The sequence below is a fragment of the Microtus pennsylvanicus genome, chromosome 7 (genome assembly GCF_037038515.1).
Source record: "Microtus pennsylvanicus isolate mMicPen1 chromosome 7, mMicPen1.hap1, whole genome shotgun sequence".
Taxonomy (NCBI): domain Eukaryota; kingdom Metazoa; phylum Chordata; class Mammalia; order Rodentia; family Cricetidae; genus Microtus; species Microtus pennsylvanicus.
In genome coordinates, this window is record NC_134585.1 from 43,117,357 (window position 1) to 43,139,523 (window position 22,167).

Here is a 22,167-nt window from a genome sequence, read left to right on the forward strand (position 1 = left end):
AAACTGGGCTCTTAATAAACATCGTTTTTCTTCTTTGTTTGTGCCTTCTGCTCATAAGGCCTCATTTAGCTCTTTTTTGCTATGAGCTATTGCCGTTCTCAGTGCCTTGTCTTCTATGGCTTTGCACACCCCAAAGTGTGGTGGAGGGTCATGTATTTGCATCTATTTGGTCGGTACAAATGACTGTGGGACAACGTGGCAGAGCAAGGACTCCTGGGAAAACGGCAGCTTTCTCCTGGAGCAGAATGCGGCACAAACAACAGCACATGACCTTCTAGGCAGCATCAGAACCGTCGGGCTGGAAGACGGTCTTCTGAGGCTCCGCAGATTTATCGCTGCCTTTCCACTCATATCTACTGTGATAAGCCACTGCAATGCATTTCAAGCATGAAAAGAACCCACATGTGTCTAATATTAGACCTAAACATTTGCGAGATTTCACGTGCAAGATGTGTTCCTATGGTTTAGCCAAGGCCAACCCCTCCCAGGGAGGGCAGAGCGCAGGCTTTGTTCGGTCCCTCTGCTGTCCGTCACTGGCGCTCTGCCTACCTCGGTTCAAACATCACAGCATCGTAACCCCGACCTTCATTCTTCCACCCATCCTTTGTTATTCTGAGCAGATGTGCGTTTTTAAGTTATTCCTAGCCCCTACACTTGCTTACTTCTGGTAAACGAGATGAGTCGAATTGTCAGGTGTATGCTTCTTTTATGACTATGTTCTGGGGATGTTATAGCACAAACCTGCTGAGTGACACGGAGGTCAGTTTAGAGTTTTCCAAACCAGTTAGTTACACACTGGTGCCGTAAGTGCTCACTGCCTTCTCTATCTTCCTATATCGAACATGATTTACTCTCTCTAGAAATCACATACTGTTATTCTTTCGGTCCCTGCCCTAGCCACGCCCACTCCTTTTTTACCTCTGACCTCCACTCGCCATCTTCCTCTTTTGCTCTCTCCCGGTGTGGGCTTGGTCTCTCCTCCTCCTCCTCCTCCTCCTCCTCCTCCTCCTCCTCCTCCTCCTCCTCCTCCTCCTCCTCCTCCTCCTCCTCCTCCTCCTCCTCCTCCTTCCTTCTTCTCCTTCTTCTTCTTCCTCTCTCTCTCTCTCTCTCTCTCTCTCTCTCTCTCTCTCTCTCTCTCTCTCTCTCTCTCCCCCCCTTTCTCCCTTTTAATAAATGCTGTTATGGCTACTTTTTGTGTCCATGGGTCTGCTCACATGCGCCCGCTGCATTGGGAATTCTGCCGCGTGGCTTCCCGCTGATGGGAACTTTGCCTCCGCTCGGGTGCTGGGAGCCCAGCATCGCTGGTAACCCGCCGGAGCCTCCCGCTCATGGGAAGCTGTAGCCGCTTGTCTCATGGCTGGCTCCGCCAGCCCGCACGGGGATCGTTTTAGGAATAAGACATACCACCTACAATGTGGTAAAGTACTGCCAGGGATATACAAAACGCGTTTTGTTTTTCTATTTCTGCTAGGATGCATCATATATCAGGGCTAGAAAGATGGCTCAGCAGTTAAGAGCATGTTCTGCCCCGACGAGGGTCACTCTCTCCAACTGAAAGTCCTCTTACCATGCCACATACAAAACCCTCTTCAACACTTTTGACCAGGGCATCTTAGACATTTCTAAGCTGCTGCTGTCACCATATCCGTGAGAGTGATCTCTTTGTATCCAGCCAGTCATCCACATAGCATGGGGAAACGCTGGGGACAGCTGGCAGACTCATTTCTCTCTCTGCAATCACTGACTCCCCCCCACCCCACCTAAAATAAGAAATTAGCCCTGAAAAGAAAACAGGAGCAGACTGTTGTGTCATTTAAAGGCAAAATTAAGTAAATAATGTTTTAGCTACACCAGAACAAAACTGTAATTCTTTTCTCCTCTATGTGTCCTGTCCTTGAAAAATAATTAACATCGTTCCGCATTAATTTTAAATGTCCTAATAAAATGTTACAGACTTTTGGAAGACCTACGGCATGAAGGAGGGCAAAGACTCCTTATTAGGCAAACAAACTGCCTAGGTATGGAGCTTCACTGAGGCCCTGGACCCAGGCTGCCGGATTCTGGGGCTGAAGGGAGAATTTCTCTTTACTCAGGCGGCGTCTCTCTTCTGTTTTGTCTCGACAGGGTGACTCTGGGATGCCAGGATTTCCAGGGTCTGTTGGCCCTAAAGGACAGAAAGGAGAACCCGTAAGTATTTTATCCTTGAGAACAGAGGGAGAAAGAAAAAAGCAGATGAAGAATTAAAAGTCTTTTCCCAACAGCAATTCCATGGCCCTTTACTTCTAACAATCTGAACAGCTGTGTAGATCAGATTCTGAAGCAAGTACACACCATGCCAGGCACCAGATCTTTTATATATTAACTCATGTAACTCATATAAAAAGTCCCCTGAGGTAGCCCATTCTGCACATAGGTTAGGCTGGTTCCAGAACCCAGACACTCAAACCATTTAAGTTGCCTGGAGATGACTGAACACCGTATCTGAAGTGAGAAACACAATCAATATATCAAGACTGGTACAAATTTGTCTTAAAAATTGAAAATGCTTCTCTCTCTGCTCAAACAATTGCTCTCAGCACACCTCTGAAGTTATTTTCCTTCCTGGTTTCTGTGAGATCACAGTGACTTCGCACAGCCGCCTTCCAATATCACTGTGGCTGCTTTCTTTGAAAACTTTTCCTCGCGTGGGGAAAAAAGAAGAAAAGAAAACTCCATCACCTCATTTGTATTCAGATAGGACCACCTAAGAAATGGCAGAAGCCTAGTTACAAAAACCAGTTTCAACTTTTAGTGTGTCTGTGTGTGTGTGTTCTTGAACCTGGAACTCAACCATCTGGCAAGCCTGACTAGCTAGTAGCAATGTTCATGTGTTTAGCATATGATGGCATGTGCTATGTATCAGAGCTCTAAAATATGTATACAGAAGGATCTAGTTAAAATTCACAATTTTATAGATAAGGAAAAGGGGGCTCAAAAACTTCAAATGGCTACTCCCAGTTAGTATTCAGAGGAGATGAGATTAAATTGGAAACCTCAGTCAACCAGATTCGTACAAACAACACCAATCAATGTAGACTTTGAACCAGGCCTGGAGGCACAGGCCTGTTATCCCAGCTATTCAGGGGGATAAGGTAGGAGGACCACAAGTTGAAACCTATCCTAGGATACAGAGTTCAGGTGCTAACTGGGCAACTTAGTGAAACCTAATCTCCAAACAAAAAAGTAAGATGAGAAAATTTAGGATTCAGCTCCATAAGGCACTGGCCTGGATTAAGCCCCAGGGAGTGGGGAATTCAATGTAGATATCAAGGTTACAAGCAAAGGTGGAAACAAAGTGGCCCACCATGAATGCCTTAGTAATTGAACACATAATTTTAGGATGAAAATATGCAAAGCAAGGCTATAAACAAGGCCCTGATCTAACATGTAAAAAGTAACCCATAACAAAAAATGACATTGTGTTACATAGATCACAGTTTATGTGGTTACACCAGGTAACAGAACTGTGGCTTTAACATGAGAAAAGTTAGCCCCCGGCATGCACTAGAGGGCAGCTTGGTTCGTTTAGAAGAGGTGCTTGTTTCTCGCCCCCACACTCAGCCACCAAGCTCATCCAGATCCTATTGCTTCATCCTTGGGCACATGCAAACTTCTCAGTCACCACTGGAGAGGAAGTGAGCCTGAAGAATTGTGGCCAATCTGTGCCTCAGTTTCTTCAACTGTAGATGGATATAATAATTGCAACTTCTCCTTGATAGCTAAGGATGCTTGTGTGTGCGTCTTCATTTCAGAATAGGAAGGTTTAGCCTAGGGCAGCATTTCAATTTGACTGCTGTTGGGAGCCCCTAAATGGTATTAAAATGATTAACTCTGTGCTCGTTTGGGAATGTGGAGGAATCTGTAAAGTCATTCTCACTTACCCCTGTCAGAGTTGATTTCTAAGTGTTTATAATTGATTCTGGTTTCTGCCCATTCTCCTAGGGGGAGCCTTTAACCAGAGGTGAAAAGGGAGATAGGGTAAGTAGCTGTTTAGTGCTGCCTTGGGTTTTCTATTTCATTGATTCTCTCTCCCGTTTGTGGTTCAGCTCCTAATTGATTTGATAGAGTAAGTTTCCTGAAGCTTATACTCTCTTCTGCTGTTTTTTGCTATTGTCTTTAATGCTTGGTCAATGCTATCTTGTGGTAACACTTTTACATTTGATTTGGGTTGTGCAGGCTTTCTTTTGTATTTTTATTTTACATTTATTTTAGGGGGATGGTACGTGTGTACCACATTTTGTATGCATGCCTTGGTACGTATATGATGATCAGAAGATAGCTTGTGGGAGTCTGCTCTCTCCTTCCATCACGCGGGTCCTGAGGACTGAATTCATGTCTTCAGGCTCAGGGGCAACTGCCTTCACCCTCTTAGTCACCTCACCAGCCCTATTCAGGGTTTTGGTTTGGTTTGGTTTGGTTTTTGTAGCCTACTGCTATTAGTGGTTATACTTCAATGTCATAAAAGTCATCAATTAAGAGTATCTAAACTGGCAGGTAGTGGTGGCACATGCCTTTAATCCCAACGTTCTGGAGTCAGAGGCAGGCGGATCTCTGTGAGATAATGACCAAGGCTGACCTAGTCTACAGAGGGAGTTTCAGAACAGCCAAGGCAGAAATCCTGTCTCAGGGGGAAAAAAAGGAAGAAAGGAAGGAAGGAGGGAGGGAGGGAGAGAGGGAGGGACGGAGGGAGGGAGGGAGGGAGGGAGGGAGGGAGGGAGGGAGGGAGGGAGGGAGGGAAAAGAAGTAGAAGAATATCTAAACTATAAAACTAAAACAGTGAGTACAGGTTTTTAAAGTTTTTGTTAAAGGCAAAGGATTGAACTTTCAAGTGAGGCATGGAAAATAAGCAAAGATTGTGCTATTTCATACCATTTTTCTCTTTTTATTAAGCACCTGGAAGTAGGATTACCAGCACACACTCTTTTGAACTTAACCTATTCTATCCTGCCTCTCATCTGAGGTTGGCTATTGGTGGAGAATGGCTCATTGCTAATGTGCCATGATGTCTTAGTTAGGTTTCTATTTCTGTGAGGAGACACCATGACCACAGCTATCCTTATGAAGAAAACATTTAGTTGGGGGGGGGAGGGGCTCTCTTATAGTTCAGAGTTTCAGTCCATCATCACAGAGAGCATGGTAGCATTCAGGCAGAAGTGGTGCTGAAGCTGAGAGTTCTACATCTTGACTCAGAGGCAACAGGAAGTCCACTGATTGTCACACTGAGTGAAGCCTAAGAAAAAGCCCTCAAAGCCCACCCACCCCCAGTGACACATTTCCAACAGAAGGTGTGGCTCAGATTAAAGGTGTGCCCTGCATCCTCAAGTCTGGATTGTGTCCTCCAGCCTCCTCCGACAAGGGTCACACTTCCTAAAAGTGCCACTCTCCATGAGCTTATGGGGGCCAAATACATCCAAACTACCATATGTGCTGTCCCAAGTAAAGAAATGAAATGAGGAGTTTTGTTACTTCCTGACAATAAGGGTTCTGGATCTGGTCTTAGGGTGAGCATTGCTGGACTACATTGCTTCCACATTGTCCACTTTGTTGTATGCTAACAGATAGAAAGTCAGTTAAAGTATCAAGATGTCCAACCCTATCTGGATTCAGCAATGAACCATATGGCAACTCTTTTATTTACAGGGAGAGCCCGGCCTTTTAGGACCACAGGGAATGAAGGTAATATCCCCGCATTTCTTCATTCACCTTTGCAGCCTTCATGAGATGCTGAAAATAATAGTAACATCTAACTTTCCTTTCCACTCTTGCATTTAGGGGGAACCAGGAGATGCTGGTCCCCCCGGTCTAACAGGGAGCCCAGGGCTAAAGGTATGTACTTCACATATTGAGGTGTATAAGGAGTCACTATTGGGAAATAATGTGGGAATTACAGCCATCCTGTATGCACAAAGGCCTTGGTGTGCCACTCATTTTCTTCACAGATGTTCTCAGAGATTTTATCTCGTTTCCATGGTGACCTCCCTCCCCACCAGCACCACTGGCTGCATTTGTTACAGGCACAGAAGCTAGGCCTTTTGCTATACAGTGGGACTTCAAAATCCTTTTTAAGAGCAATGGCAATTCACAATGGCATCCACAAAAGCTTTCAGAGTAAACAATATCAGTTAAATCTATGACCCTGTGCCATGTTCTTGACAGGGAGAGGAAGGATTCAGGCTCTGTTTCTACACTAAAATTATGCATCCCTGAGATGTTTGCATTCCCCAGAGGAAATTCTGCAGGAGTGTCTTAAGAAAAAGCAGTTGGGGGAGTTGGGAGAGAGACTCTCAGAGAATGCTCCTAGCAGTGCATGAGGCCAGTTACCTGGTTATCACCTGCTGATAAGAACAGACCCATTAAATGAAGTATCTCAGAACTTTCTTGCTAAGCTCAGAGCATGTGTCAGTACTGTAGACAAAGGTGGAGTGCTGAGAAGTCCATCTCTTCCCTGTCAAGGGCACAAGGTATTTCACCAACACTCAGATACAATCTATTTTCATGCAGAGTTAAAGCATCGATTATCTTCTATTTTAGGGTCAGCAAGGACCTGCAGGTTCCATGGGACCCAGAGGACCACCAGGAGATGTTGTATGTATAGTACCTTCAATATTTTGAGATGAAATTGAGATTAGGATTTGTCGTAAAGAACATATCAATGAGCTGAATTATACTACATTTCCTAAAAACATGGGTCACCGCCAACACCCAGAATGATCACTGATCTTCTGATGTTGGGGGTGGGGGTTGCTACTGGGAAGTCCTTTGGGATGGAGCCTAATAATCCAATCTTTGAAACTCAGGTTAACTCAATTGTCATAGTCAATACTACTGTAGAATAGAGGAAAGTAGAAATATCCGAGGAAATAAGAGAAAATCAAGAAAGACAGCAAGCATTTCCAGTGTTCTGTGAGATAAAATCACTGTAGTGGGCTCTCCCACCCCCCCACCCCACCCCCGTCTCTCTCTCACACAGACAAACCCTCATGCTCTTTGGAAGCATTTTTTCATCTATTCCCCCCAGATTTCTACCCCTTGGATAATATCCTGGGCTCCCCATATGAATTGAGAGCTTACAATCAGATACTAGATCAAAATGGAGAAAATTCCTGGCCTCAGCTCACAGTGACTCTTTCTCTGTCCATGACTAGGATTCTAGGTAGGCAGACTTGAGATGGCTCCTTTTCTATCATCTTGGGAGCAGTCCATGGCTTCTTTCCCTGCTCTGATGCTTACGGCCTGAGCCTCCTGGAGTCTCCTGGTTAGCATCATAGTGTGCTTGCTAATTTGAACAACCAATCCATAGGGCAAAGGCTTTGTTTGTTTGTTTATTGGAGACAGGGTTTCTCTATATAGCCCTGACCATCCTAGAACTCTCTCTGTAGACAAAGGCCTTGAATTCAGAAATCCACCTACTTCTGCCTCCCCAGTGCTGGGATTAAAGGCATGCATCACCACTATTAGCCTAGGGAAAGTTTGTTGTTTTTTGTTCTTCCTACAAGCCAATTTTGGACCACATCTGAGATAACTCTTTGAAAGACACCATAAAAAGAGAAAATATTGATAACACAAGATTAACCACAAAATCCTCAGGTTAGACTAAACTGTCTAGGAACAACAGCAACAACAAAAAGAATAAAATCAAAAGGAAAAGAGTCACTGTGGTTTTGTGGTTAAACACAATAAAAGTATCTTGACTACTTAAGTTGGTTGCAATGCCACCAACCATCACCCTCCCTCCTCTTAGGTGTAACATTTCAGTTCTTTTCCCATTCCCATTATAGCTGTTGACTTCGCTTGAGACAACAAGCCACTTATTTTCAAATAACATTTCCCCTTAGGCCAAATCAGCATTACCTTATAGAGAGATTTTAAAATTCCGTCCCCTTACATTAAGAGAGGTTCTAACTGCTCTTTCCCTTTAATTCTGTATTTTCTAGGGATTGCCAGGAGAACATGGTATCCCAGGGATACAAGGCATTAAAGGAGAGAAGGTACCGTTTAGACTTTACTTTTGTACAGTATGTAAGTAAATAGAAAGAAGAAACCAAGGATTCTAAAGTCACTAGAGAAGCCAAAGATTAGCCTAATGAGACTTGAGCCTCCCAGGACTTATTAGTACAAGGGAAATACATTCACATAACCTGTGATATGCGCCCCTGGTGTCATGCATCATCGCGGGTATGGATATGGCACAGAAATTCCAGGTAACCAAATGAGCTAACTTAAATGAAAATGTTAGGGCTGAGGTCAAGCTTTGAATTCTCAAAAGTCTTTCCGCCTCTTACCATCTGTTTGGATGTGTGTGAAGATGACATATCAGTATGGTGTGTCCTCCCCAGGAAATAAAGTATGTAGATCATCTAAAGAACTTCATGAATAGACGTGCCCTTTCTGTCGTGTTTTATTGTCAGAGACCGGCTTCGGCAACAATACCACTTACCAGGGTGGGAACACGGGGATCAGAAAAATAGTAAAGAGGGCGAAGATGCAAGTGAAAATAATAAAACAGAAGCATAGGACAAGACCGGGAGGGAGTTCCAGTGAATACTGAAATCACCGGCATTTAATTTCCAGTTTCTTAAAATACCCCAATCCCAAAACATAAGAGTAAGATTTTTAAAAAACTGCATTAAAATGATACAAGGAAATGAACATACCAACTAAAGGTTGTGGGCTACATTCATAGTTAAACATCCTGTGGTTAGATCTGGAGAAGACAATAATCAACTTTATATGGAAAAACAAAAAACCCAGGATAGCCAATACAATCTTATACAATAAAGGATCGTCTGGAGGCATTACCATCCCTGACTTCAAACTCTATTACAGAGCTACAGTATTGAAAACAGCTTGGTATTGGCATAAAAACAGAGAAGTCGACCAATGGAATCAGATAGAAGACCCTGACTTTAACCCACAAACCTATGAACACCTGATTTTCGATTAAAGAGCTAAAAGTATACAATGGAAAAAAGAGAGCATCTTCAACAAATTGTGCTGGCAAAACTGGATGTCAATCTGTAGAAGAATGAAAATAGATCCATATCTATCACCATGCACAAAACTCAAGTCCAAATGGATCAAAGACCTCACTATCAGTCCGAACACACTGAACCTGATAGAAGAGAAAATGGGAAGTACTCTACAACACATGGGCACAGGAGATCACTTCCTACATATAACCCCAGCAGCACAGACATTAAGGGCCTCATTGAATAAATGGGACCTCCTGAGACTGAGAAGCTTTTGTAAAGCAAAGGACACTGTCACTAAGACAAAAAGGCAACCCACTGACTGGGAGAAGATCTTCACCAACCCCGCAACAGACAAAGGTCTGATCTCCAAAATATATAAAGAACTCAAGAAACTAGACCGTAAAAGACTAATCAAACCAGTTATAAAATGGGGCACTGAGCTGAACAGAAAACTCTCAACAGAAGTTCAAATGGCCAAAAGACACTTAAGGTCATGCTCAACTTCCTTGGCGATCAGGGAAATGCAAATCAAAACAACTTTAAGATACCATCTTACACCTGTCAGAATGGCTAAAATCAAAAACACCAATGATAGCCTTTGCTGGAGAGGTTTTGGAGAAAGGGGTACACTCATCCATTGTTGGTGGGAATGCAAACTTGTGCAACCACTTTGGAAAGCAGTGTGGCAGTTTCTCAGGAAATTCGGGATCAACCTACCCCTGGACCCAGCAATACCATTCATTCTTGGGAATATACCCGAGAGAGGCCTTATCATACAACAAAAGTATATGCTCTACTATGTTCATAGCAGCATTGTTTGTAATAGCCAGAACATGGAAACAATCTAGATGCCCTTCAATGGAAGAATGGATGAAGAAAGTATGGAATATATACATATTAGAGTATACTCAGCAGTAAAAAACAAGGACGTGATGGCCCAACAGGACCAACGTGCGGCCGGAACATCGGGCGGTGGAACGCGGCTGGAGGACACCCAGCGCAGCCGGCAGGGACCCACTGGGACCAGAGCGGCAGCAGAGGACACAGGCTGCTGGCGGCAGGAACCGTCCCAGCAGCAGAAGCAGGCTGCAGGGACCGCGCACAACACCAAGAACAGATCGCCCCACTACAATTAAACCAAAGAGGTAGGCCTTCGGTTGGGGAGGTCCCTGGCAAAGGAGGAGCCGGGTCCTATTCCTGAAGACCTTTCTGAGGGGTGAGAGGGATCTTGGCCCCCGGCAGGAACGAGGAAACAGAGCAAGGGCATTTTGTAAGAGGAGCCCCTGGCCAGCAGGGGAACCTGAACCAGTTTTTAAAGACCCCTTAGATAGCATCGATAGGAGGAGATGGGCAGGCGCCAAGGAAAGAATTCACCCAATAATCTGAAAAACAACATGAAAACACCAGAACCCAACGATCTTACAACAGGAGGTCTCCAACACCATAACACAGAAGTGGAAAAAATTGACTTTATGAAAGCTGTAGAGTCCCTTAAACAACATGTGAAAAATGCCCTTATAGAAATGGATGAGAAGTATAACCAAAAATTTGAAGAAATGAGTAAATACGTACATAATACCCTAGGACCAACATAAAAAAAAAAAAGGACTTCTTGAATTTTGCATGCAAATGGATGGAAATAGAAAACACTATCCTGAGTGAGGTAAGCCAGACCCAAAAAGAGGAACATGGGATGTACTCACTCATATTTGGTTTCTAGCCATAAATAAAGGACATTGAGCCTATAATTAGTGATTTTAGAGAAGCTAAATAAGGAGAACCCAAAGAAAAGCATATAGGCATCCTCCTGAATATTAACCTTCATCAGGCGATGAAAGGAGACAGAGACCCACATTGGAGCACCGTACAGAAATCTCAAGGTCCAAATCAGGAGCAGAAGGAGAGAGAGCACGAGCAAGGAACTCAGGACCGCGAGGGGTGCACCCACACACTGAGACAATGGGGATGTTCTATCAGGAACTCACCAAGGCCAGCTGGCCTGGGTCTGAAAAAGCCTGGTATAAAACCGGACTCGCTGAACATAGCAGACAATGAGGACTACTGAGAACTCAAGAACAATGGCAATGGGTTTTTGATCCTACTGCACGTACTGGCTTTGTGGGAGCCTAGGCAGTTTGGATGCTCACTTTACTAGACCTGGATGGAGGTGTGTGGTCCTTGGACTTCCCACAGGGCAGGGAACCCTGATTGCTCTTTAGGCTGACGAGGGAGGGGGACCTGATTGGGGGAAGGGGAGGGAAATGGGAGGCGGTGGCGGGGAAGAGACAGAAATTTTTAATAAATAAATAAAAAAAATTAAAAAAATAAACATCCTGTGGTTAGAACAAGATAAGAAATGCTCACACCCTAGACCAAAACGTTCTGTAGGCAAACCACTCCCTAAGTAGAATCCATTGATACCCAAGGGAACTGGAATTTAGTTGAACCCTTAGACTTTTGTTTGGAGTAAAAACATATCTACTTCTCTATTCCTGAATACTACAAGTCTGGATATTAGCCACACCTGTTGACAATAACCTTGGGAGAGCAAAACCCACAGACCTAAAATCTAGGTGGAACCTTTGTTTGAGGTAGAAACAGACAATAACCTTGAAGGAGTTATGGTCTTCTAGAAATAAATTCCAACTCTCCGATCTTTGGTCAAGGTGGAAATAGGCTCAAATTTTGGAGCCTCCACATTTTATATACAAGTCTGTGTTTCCTGGTACTGTTCAACTTTATATAACAGAACTCGTTTCAGAATGTGAATGTATTTAAAATAACAAGGGCAGGTCCTAGAGTGAGCTAGGCACTTGTATATGCTTTTGAGGGTGTGAGTACAGACGTGAACACAAAGATGAAGTTTGCCTGGCTATGACAAAATAAAGCAATGGAAACTGCCGTCTTCCAGCTTCCCATCATTAACCTCAGCAGAGAAAGAAAGAATCTCATCTTGTTTTCACAGGGAGATGCAGGTGGAAGGCTAGGCCCTCCTGGACTTCCAGGTCCAAAGGGTGATGCTGGGCCTCCAGGGAAAAGCCTGCCAGGGAAACCAGTAAGTATCACCCTTTCACTAGGATTGTCCTTGAGAGTTAATGTACTGCTAAGTCTGGGCCCCCAGGTTCAAGATACAACTGTAGTCTTTAAGCCTGCCAAAAAAAGGAAAGAAATAAGGAAGGAAGGAAGGAAGGAAGGAAGGAAGGAGGGAGGGAGGGAGGGAGGGAGGGAGGGAGGGAGGGAGGGAGGGAGGGAGGGAAGGAAGGATAGATCTTATACCATAGCTCATAAAGCTAAAACAATTTGAATGTTTGATGTAAGCCGAGAGGTCTCAGCTGCAGAAGATACACAGGCTGCAGTATTTTACAGATAAACTGAGATGTTTCAAAGGTCCCAGAACCTTATGTACTGGTTCCTCAAGGATCTATAAATCCTTAAACACAAGTTGTGAGCCATAGACCTTATTAGGACACTGCCTTAAAACAAACGCTCAACCTTGCCCTTCTGGAGTTTAAGGACATAACCACAGACCATCATTCATAGAGAGTGTATATGATCCATGCTCTACTCAGGACGCAGGAAATTGTATTACCAGAAAACCCAAAAGCCAATATGCTTATTTGATTGGCCTATTTTCTACATTTTATAACAATTATCAATGGCAATAATTCTGAAGATTAGGTGTTTAATTTCACAGATAAAACCCTATATTTTGAGCTAATTATGCAAAATCTAGAACTTTCTAAAATTTTCTCTCTTTTCTTAATATGAGGCTTACTCAAGTAAAATGAAGGGTAATGAATCGTGTTTTCAAATGATAACTTCTAATTTTTTTTAGTTATGTAGAAAAATAAATGTAATCATCTTACTTTTTTTTATTCCTTTTAGGGATTAGATGGAAATCCTGGTGCACCTGGCCCACGTGGGCCAAAGGTATACAGATTTCATAGCTAATTTTAAAAAGAATTAATAATTAAGAAAATGTAACTGGAAATGCAAATGTCTGGAACCTCATCCTAACAGGAGCACTTGCTCTTACAGGGGGAAAGAGGACTACCAGGTATCCATGGCTCCCCTGGGGACACAGGCCCACCAGGGGTAGGAATCCCTGGCAGGATGGTAAGTAATATTCAGTCAAGTTATTGTACCCCAGTTGGTTACTTTTTGTCTCCAGTCTTCTTCATTGCAGTGCTCAAAGTCTTACATAAAGCAGTCAGAAGAGAGAAAAAATAGAAGAGATATGAACAGGAAAGGACAGAATCAAATCGTCTCAGTTCAGACACTACTTCACCCTACACTGCCTTTAAAGGCCCTGAAGACACTGCCAGAAAACTCTTAGAGTGGTAAAGCATTTTCAGCAATGTAGCAGAGTGCAAACTAAGCATTAAAAAGTAGTACCTTTTCTATATAGCATTGAAGAAACTTAACAAGAAATATCAGGGGGAAAATTCTCGCTCAATTAGCCAGGCATGGAAGGGGCGCTACCTAAAAATAAGCCTGACTAGAGAGGGCAGAAATATGTTCAATGAAAACTTGAAGGCACTGAAGAAGACACTAGGTGTTGGCAACATCACTTATGCTCACAAACGGACCGAACTAGTGCCATGAGAATATCTATATTACCAAAAGTCACCCATACACTCAATGTATCTTTGTCAAAATTCCAATGATGTTCTTCACAGAACTGGAAAAAGCAATGCTAAAATGTATATAGAAGCCCAAAGACCCTGAACAGCAAAAGCAATCCTAATCAGAAGGAGAAATTCTAGAAATACAATACCTGATCTCAACATGCACTATAGAGCCATACTGTCAACATGGCATGGTTCTGACACGTGAACAGATATGTAGACCAAGGGAGGAGAATAACAGACCCTGAAATAAATCCACACTGCCGCAGCCATTTAGTTTTTGAGAAAAGTATCAAAAAGATTCATTGGAATACAACAATAGCCTCTTCAACAAGTGGTGCAGGGAAAAACAGATCATCAGATATACAAGAAAGTAGACCCATATCATACACCATGAAGAAAAAGAATCAGTCAAAATAAATCAAAGACTTTAATATAAAAACAGAAACTATAGGGGAAATATGAGGAAAAACTCCTTGAAATACAGGTCTATGCAAAAACCATTCTGAAATGAAATCCAGCAGCATAGAAAGCTAAAAACTGGCAATTGGGAAACTGTGAAGCTAAGAAGGTTCTGCTCCACAAAGGAAGCAACCACCGGACAGGAGAGGACGAGAGGACTGTAAAGATGGCATCTCTGTGCTAATATCTGGAATCTATAAAAACTACAAGAACTAAAGGCAGAAAGAAAGAAAGAAAGAAAGAAAGAAAGAAAGAAAGAAAGAAAGAAAGAAAGAAAGAAAGAAAGAAAGAAAGAAATTCCTCTATCAATAATGGATTAATGAACTAAATAGCTCTTAAAAGAAAAATCACAATAGTCTATCAATAACTTTTAAAGTGTTTAACGTCCTTATCCATCAAGGAAATAAAAGTTAAAGCTGCTTTGGGTACTGGAGAGATGACTCATCAGTTCAGGTCTTGAATGTGTGAGCTTTCCAAGGAAGCAAGTTCTGCTGTCAGCACCCACATCAGGCAACCCACAACATCCTGTAACTCCAGTTCCAGGGCTTCCAACACCAAGACTCCCGTGTACACAAGTATATCTCTCTCTCTCTCTCTCTCTCACACACACACACACACACCTCACCCCAGTCAGAAAAAGCTATCATCACCACAAGAGACAAATACTCTGAGAAAAGTGTAGCTCTTATGCACAACTGGTGTGGATATAAACTACTTCAACATCTACAGAAATCACTAGGAGGTCTCCTAAACACTAAAACGAGAACAACCACATGGCCCAGCTATCCTGCTCTGCGAACATACCAGAAGCCTTCTAGCTCAGCCTACCCCAAAGAGACTGCACATTGATATTTATTTCTTCACTCTTCACAATAGCTAAGGGATGGAACCAGCCCAGGGGCTTTCTTGACAGATGAAGAAAACGTCGTGTGTATACACCAGGAGGTTTATTCATCCCCATAAAGGAAAAGGAAATCATGACATTTGCAGAAAATGGATTCAACTGGAAATCATTTTATTATGTGAAATAAGCCAGACTCAGAAAGACAAATAGTACATGTGTAAGTGTGTGTGTATATGTGTGTGTAAGTCACATAAGTAGAAATGGAAGCAGGGGAGGGGAAGAAAAGAGAGAGTAATGAAATACATCTGAGAGAGAAGCCGAAGGCGTGTCTTATGGTGAGAATGGAGACCACCAGGAAGAAAACAGGCCAGGAGGCAGCAATGGTGGAGGGAGACCCATTGGAGCAATGTGTGTGTGTGAAAATGCCAGAATGGAAACCATTGATTTACACACTACTTTAACAGTTGATAAAACATTATGTCAATAACTCTTTAAACAGGTAACAAGATTATAGGAAAAAATACCACAATAAAAAAGCAACAAAAAGGCTTAGATAATAATGATGCTATGAATATTTTTAAATAAGATAAAGAACCCAGCAAATGCTGATACCAGCTGCTTTAAAGAAAAAAAAAGATTTTAAAGATGGGGTGTCACTACATAGGGATAACTGGCTAATCTCACTGCCTAAGACTGCCTGCCCTGGAGCACACAGAAGTCAGCCTGCCTGTCTCCCAAGTGCTAAAACTGAAGTCATGTGCACCAGAAATTCAATGGCCCAAAGATATACATAGCCAGAATGAATGTCATTGGGTTCTTGGCTAACTTCAGCCTCACTTGAGTTATTCCAAACCTCAGCATTCCAGAAGTAGAAAATAACTCCAGGCACTGTTAGTTAGCCATCGACGCCCACCACTGAATACTGGACCCTGCTTTTTCTTAAGAGGAAAACGAGAACCCTCATGTGTTCGTACCAGGTTCTACATTTACACGTTCTAGCTGTTAGCTTGGTGCTTTTGTGGTACTCCTAACTGGGGAAGAGTCTCTGACTCTCTTGCTTGTTCTTGGGACTCTTTTCCTCCTGCTGGGTCACCTTGTCCAGCCCGGACATGAGGGATTTTACCTTGTCTTATTGCATCTTGTGCTGCTTTGTTTGGTTGTTGTGTCTTGGAGGCCGGCTCTTTTCTGCAGAAGAAACCTAGGTAGAGCGGGTCTGAGGGAGAGAAGAAAGGAGAGGGAGTTGGAAGGAGTAGAGGGAGAGGAAACTGTGCTTGGAATTGTATTGTATGCGAGAAGAATCTACTTTCAAAAAAAAAATAAGCAAATGAAGAAGAGAAAACTGAGTCAACAAAGAAAGAAAAGGAGGCTCAGGTTCCTGAGCCCCATGGGCAATTGGTTTCTGACCTGACAGGATATGAACACATTGCTTGCACATTTCTGAGTGTGCAGCAGCAGAGTGGAATAAAAAAAAACCCAAGTAAGTGAGCAAAGTCTTGTGCATCCAGCCTTGAATATCTGGTTCTCTAACTACGGCTTGAGGTCATGGTGAGCCCACCAGAAACTGTATGCAAGACTTACAGAGTTTTCAGATTGTGCAAGTGCCAAACCTCATTTTTCTGCTAAGTAAAGGATGGGGCATTTATGATTATCCCTGGTAGAAGTTAGATAATTCTCTTTCTTTTTACCCAGGGCTTCCAAGGACCCGCCGGAGAGCCAGGTATTCAGGTAAGTGACTTCACTAAACTACACACAAAAGAAGTTCAGTTTTCTTGATTGCCGGAAACTGCTCAAAAGACAATCCTAGTAACATTGTTTTCTTCATTTTTCTAGGGTCCTCGAGGTCTGCCCGGATTGCCAGGAACTCCAGGGACCCCAGGGAATGATGTAAGGACCTTTTCCCAGCTCCCATCCGTGTCTGTTGTAATCAGCTGTAACTTGCAGAGGTTTGAATGAGTGACTTCTGTTTTTAGGGACCTCCAGGGAGAGACGGGAAGCCAGGCCTTCCAGGCCCCCCAGGTGACCCGGTATGTAGGCAGGCAAAGCCTGATTTATGTATCTTTAATGCACCCAGAAGCCAAACAGCCAACCAAGCAAATTTTGCTGTCCAAACTAATTGCCATGCTCCGTGACTACTTGGTGATTTTGTTTATCCCCATTATTTCGTAGAGGGGGGGAAATTCAAGCTGGGTCAGCATTATTGTGCGTGTGTGATGAATTCTTATTTCCTAAGGGTATAATTCAGCTGTACAATTTTGCCCCAGGCTGAGCCTTAGCAGTTAAAGTCTTTGTTCCATGGAAAATTGAGATAAAACAGATAGCCACAATTTCTAGTCTTTCTAATGCTGGGTGAGTAAATGAATTTCATTTTTCTAAATGAAAGTTTGCAGGTAAGTTACCTCCAGTGTGGTACCTAGCCATTGATTGAGTGCCTCTGAACAGATGCAATGATTAAATTATGAAAATTGGATTGAAAATCTCAGAAAAACGCCTTTCGATGCTAACCGTGTGTTACATAGCTTTATTTCAGGTTAAGCCTTGCTATGAGTGACAGTAAGTCCCTTTCAATAGCCCCAGCTCCAGCACTTACAGTTTGGAGAGGCCACAAGGCACACAGCATTGTATTGTCCAGTGAGTTTGTATAATAAAATCCAAACCTGGCCCCTCGCTGCGTCTTCTCAGATTTTCTCCCCTCCCACACTGCTTGTGCCTTTGAGCCCTTAGGAGCCGCATGCGGCAGCATTATCTGGCTTTCTTTACTTCCAACTCTGAATCGTGTGCCCCTCATCTCACATCCTGTCAACTGTCACTCAGGCTTATACAGTGTTCCTCTGAAAGGACATTTGAAGACCCGTGGCCCAACCACAGCCCACACGCCCCAGGTGTCTTTCTTGTCCCTACTTAAGTACCTTTAGAATTTCTGTAAGAGCTAATTTTAAGGCAGACTCCCCACGCAATCTTCCTATTTCTCAGAAGCCTGATAATATGCTTGATGAGTGATTTCCTTTTACCAAATGATTAAATAAAACATTATATTACTTAAAACCAACAGCACAGGGAAAGCATAAAGGTTACCTTGTCATGAATCTCTAACATACAGGTGTATGATCAAAGCAAGGATACATGTAAGCTCGCATGATCTTGCTGATGGAACAGTGACTGTTCTCACATTCTGGTTCCAGCCGTACTGTGTGTAAGTTTCATGCCCTGAAACATAAAGCTAAGCCAGTGAGCCTGCTGGTTAGGGTCACCATCTCCAAAACAATTGGCAAGGCACTTGAGGAACACACACACATATCAACTTCTATGTTCATGTTGTATTATGTTCATGTATATGCGAATAGCCACGGATTTGAGTTTCTCTCTCTTAACTCCAGATTGCACTTCCTCTCTTGGGAGACATTGGCGCCTTGCTGAAGGTATTGTTTTGGTATAAAAGGAATTAGATGTTGGTGTGTGGAAAAGGTTAAAAGGGAACTTTCTACCAAAGATAGAATAATTAAGTGCTCATCCGAAACAGTTCAAATTCTGCTAGAAAACATTTAAGACATAAGAGCATGCATGTCTTATTATAGCGTATAGCATTTATACCAATCTTCCCATTGCCTTCTTTCTGGGTCCATTTATCCACACTGTGGATCGGAGATGGAGAAGACAGTACTGAGATGACACACAGGAAGGGGTGACATCATTGATACCTTAAAGTAGATCCTGCCTCCTCTCAAGTACTAGCTTTCTCTTCCTTTCTCCAACCCCCTCTGGCTCACTGCCCTGAAGCCTGTCTGCCACCCTGTCAGCTCTGGGCAGTCTCAAGAAGAAAGCCAATGCCACTCACTTGCAGATTGAGTTTTTATATCATGGAATTTTACAAAATGAGCTATAAAATTCCAACGCCAACAATCGCCCTAACAATCTGTTACCCTGTTAAACAAAAATTATCTCTACTGATTATCCATCCCATAAAGTACCTCAGGCGAGACGTGATGGCACACACCTGTAATTCCAGCCTTTAAGAGCCTGAAACAGGAGTACAAGTTTTAGTCCAGCTCTTAACTATGCAGACATACACACAGAGGCGTGCACGCACACACATACTCACACACACACACTCACACACACGTGTACACACACGCATGCACACACACTCACACACTCATGCATGCACACACTCACACGCGTACACACACACGCACGCACACACGTACTCACACACACTCACACACACGTGTACACACACGCATGCACACACACTCACACACTCATGCATGCACACACTCACACACTCATGCATGCACACACTCACACACACGCATACACACACTCATTCACACACATACACACACACACACTCACACACATTCACACACACAGTCACACACACACTCATGTGCACGCACTATGGCTACCATTTTTCTTCAATATCTTGCTATGTTTTATCAGTAAGACTGGGGGTCTGGCAGTGGGTAAGACTATGTTTATGCAGTCTCCATGCTGTCTAGTAAGAGCTGGTGATCCCAAATGAAAATGTAGCCCTTCATTTCACTCTGAGATGTCCTGTCTTCAGATGAAGAGAAAGTGTTAAACTGTTAAGTGTACACCACTCACACTTAGCAGGTGATTTCACTTATACAACTGGTGTTTATTCTCATGATTTGCCAAATGGCATACATGTAAACATGAAGAGTTATAACATCGAGTCCATCAAAAGACATAGTCTAGTCTCAAGAACAGATAGGTAAATATATGTAAATATAAATATTAATATAAAAACTTCTGGCCAGGAGGTGGTGGTGCACGCCTTTAATCCCAGTGCTCTAGAGGCAGAGGCAGGCAGATCTCTGTGAGTTCAAGGCCAGCCTGGTCTACGAGAGCTAGTTCCAGGACAGGCTCTAAAACTACAGAGAAACCCTGTCTCAAAAATACCAAAAAGAAAAAAGAAAAGAAAACTTCTGGAGGGGTTATTAGGAACTCAAGGAAAGCAGCATTTTCTTATAATACGGAATATTTGTGAGGGTTTCAAGGAGCTCTCATATTGAATTATAATTATGTGTCAGTCAGTGCAACCTTACTAATTTCTTTCCCGTTTAGTCTTTACCAAAATGTTATGAGCTCAGGCTGGAGGACCATTCTCATTCGTTGAAGACACTTGAAACCCCAAGTAGCTGTGTGATTTGCCCAGATACACAGCGATTAAGTGTGAAACCGACACAGGCATGCACGTCCTCGGGTATTAGGCCCCAGATTCTTTCTAACAGCTGTAATGTTAGAAATGACAAGATTGTAGGAATTAGATGCTGGAAACCTTGAAGGATGAAAAATTTGTATATTTAAGCAGGACTAAATGTTCTGATAGAGTGTGGGATGCCTCACAGAACAGACAGCAGACTGAGTGGACTCTTCCAAGAGGAGAACCAGACCCTCAGGGGTCTTGTGGATGTGAGGAGCTGACGGTCTTGCCCAGGCAGCCTCCTCTGACACATCCCAGAATCATCTCAGTGAGGTTCTGAGTCACAAAAGAGGGGACAGGTGAGATGCAAAGAGGAAAGCTTGGCAGCTGATCCCAACGACCTTTATTCAACAGAAGAAAGTGGGGAAGCAAGTAGACCCCACCCAAACCCCAAATTCCAGAATTTGATTTAGAGACTGACCTGTGGACGCAATCTAATAACATAATGTTAAATCCTGACCCTGGAACCCAGCACACTGACTCAAGCTCCAGGCCTGAGCCTTTTACAAGCTGTCAGCTGCTTTCTGCTTGTTAAGATGTCTTTGGTTGGAGCATTGAGAGCTAACCTGATGCTAACCCCGAACCATCCCTCCCAGCTTTTCTGGGTTAATCTGTGTGGCAGGTCTCTTGGAAGCAGATTGAGCACTGACTAGTGATGAATGCATCTTAATCATTTCTATAAAATAATATTGAGTCATTTTTCAGAAACCTTTATTAAAAATCAGTTTCCCTTGCTTTATCTAACTGAAGAAAATGAGACTGTTATCAAATAAATCTAAGACGTTTCTGTTGAGTTAAAACAATTATCGGTTTTTATCATTTTTTAATGTTTTTCCTATTTTACTAAATACGAATTCCACTAAAATCATCAGTGGAATCATCTAACTGAAAATGTTTCTGAAATCAGTATCTGGAGGTTTTGCTCTATATTGTGTGTGTGTGTGTGTGTATATATATGCATATATATATACACAAACTTTATCAGATTGTGTTCTCAAATTATATTCCCCACCCCTACTATTTGTTTGGGATTTTCCATTGAAATGGCAGCAGAGGTGTGTGTGTGTGTGTGTGTGTTTTAATTAAAAGTTCACCACTATTGTAAATGAAGATTACAGATTAGGCTTGTTCAGTATTTACCCCCAAAAAGCCATCTTTCAGATTGGACAGACAGTCTCTGAGGGTAGAGCGGCCTCACAATTGCTCGTTTGACAAGGGTGCAAATAGATCAAACCTCGGCTTCATACACAGGTTTTAGGAACCGCTCAGTGAAACTGTCTTTATGCTCGCTAGAACTTCTGTGGCAACTGTCCAGCCAGTGTTCCCGGGCTGAAGAGCAACAAAGGGGATGAAGGAGGCACTGGGGAACCTGGAAGATACAATTCAGCAGCCAGGAAGGTGAGAGGTTGCTGGCATGCCTGTGAGTCCTGCAGCACACCTACTGGGTGTCCCCCCTTAGGTCTGACTCCTCTGTCTTCCAGGGGGATGCAGGACCACGGGGTCCTCCAGGAGTCCCAGGCAGAGAGGGGCCAAAGGTAAGAAAGTCTTCTGTGAGATTCTAACTAAATGAAACATGGAGAATCCCATTTTTAAAATACCCTACTCCTATGAAACTTACCTTGCTAACACGGGGCAAAGGGCACGTGCAGATGATGCTATCAGTTTATCCCATGGCCCTGTGCAAAGGACACACCCCAGGTGCTCTGATGGGAGATGTTTTTCCCGTTGTTACAAATAATACTGCAATGGTCCAGTGTTAACTGAAGTTGCTGTCTTTCTAGGGAAGCAAAGGAGAGCGGGGTTACCCTGGAGTGCATGGGGAGAAAGGCGATGAGGTAAGAGACTCTCCGATAAAACACTCAGCTACTGCTTCTCTCTATTTGATTCCACAAAGGAAAGACACTGAGTTTTCACTAATGCGTGTTCAATATCGAGGCCATTGAAAACCAAGAACAGTTAGATGTTTCAAAGTGACACATGTTTGGTAATTACAGATGC

The 22,167-nt window shown here is 43.1% G+C and overlaps 1 protein-coding gene across 2 annotated transcripts in view; it reads left to right on the forward strand.

The window, feature by feature from the left end:
* The window catches only part of Col19a1 (collagen type XIX alpha 1 chain), a 310,539-nt gene that overhangs the window by 241,955 nt on the left and 46,417 nt on the right, over positions 1-22,167 (forward strand). For both annotated transcript variants that reach the window (XM_075980561.1, XM_075980562.1), the window contains 16 exons: positions 2,125-2,187; positions 3,982-4,017; positions 5,680-5,715; positions 5,812-5,865; positions 6,571-6,624; positions 7,974-8,027; positions 11,977-12,066; positions 12,897-12,941; positions 13,050-13,127; positions 16,635-16,670; positions 16,776-16,829; positions 16,916-16,969; positions 18,320-18,361; positions 21,463-21,567; positions 21,651-21,704; positions 21,951-22,004. In XM_075980561.1, coding sequence (XP_075836676.1) covers positions 2,125-2,187; positions 3,982-4,017; positions 5,680-5,715; positions 5,812-5,865; positions 6,571-6,624; positions 7,974-8,027; positions 11,977-12,066; positions 12,897-12,941; positions 13,050-13,127; positions 16,635-16,670; positions 16,776-16,829; positions 16,916-16,969; positions 18,320-18,361; positions 21,463-21,567; positions 21,651-21,704; positions 21,951-22,004 — 909 coding nt within the window. The remainder of the gene's footprint in view (positions 1-2,124; positions 2,188-3,981; positions 4,018-5,679; positions 5,716-5,811; positions 5,866-6,570; positions 6,625-7,973; positions 8,028-11,976; positions 12,067-12,896; positions 12,942-13,049; positions 13,128-16,634; positions 16,671-16,775; positions 16,830-16,915; positions 16,970-18,319; positions 18,362-21,462; positions 21,568-21,650; positions 21,705-21,950; positions 22,005-22,167) is intronic.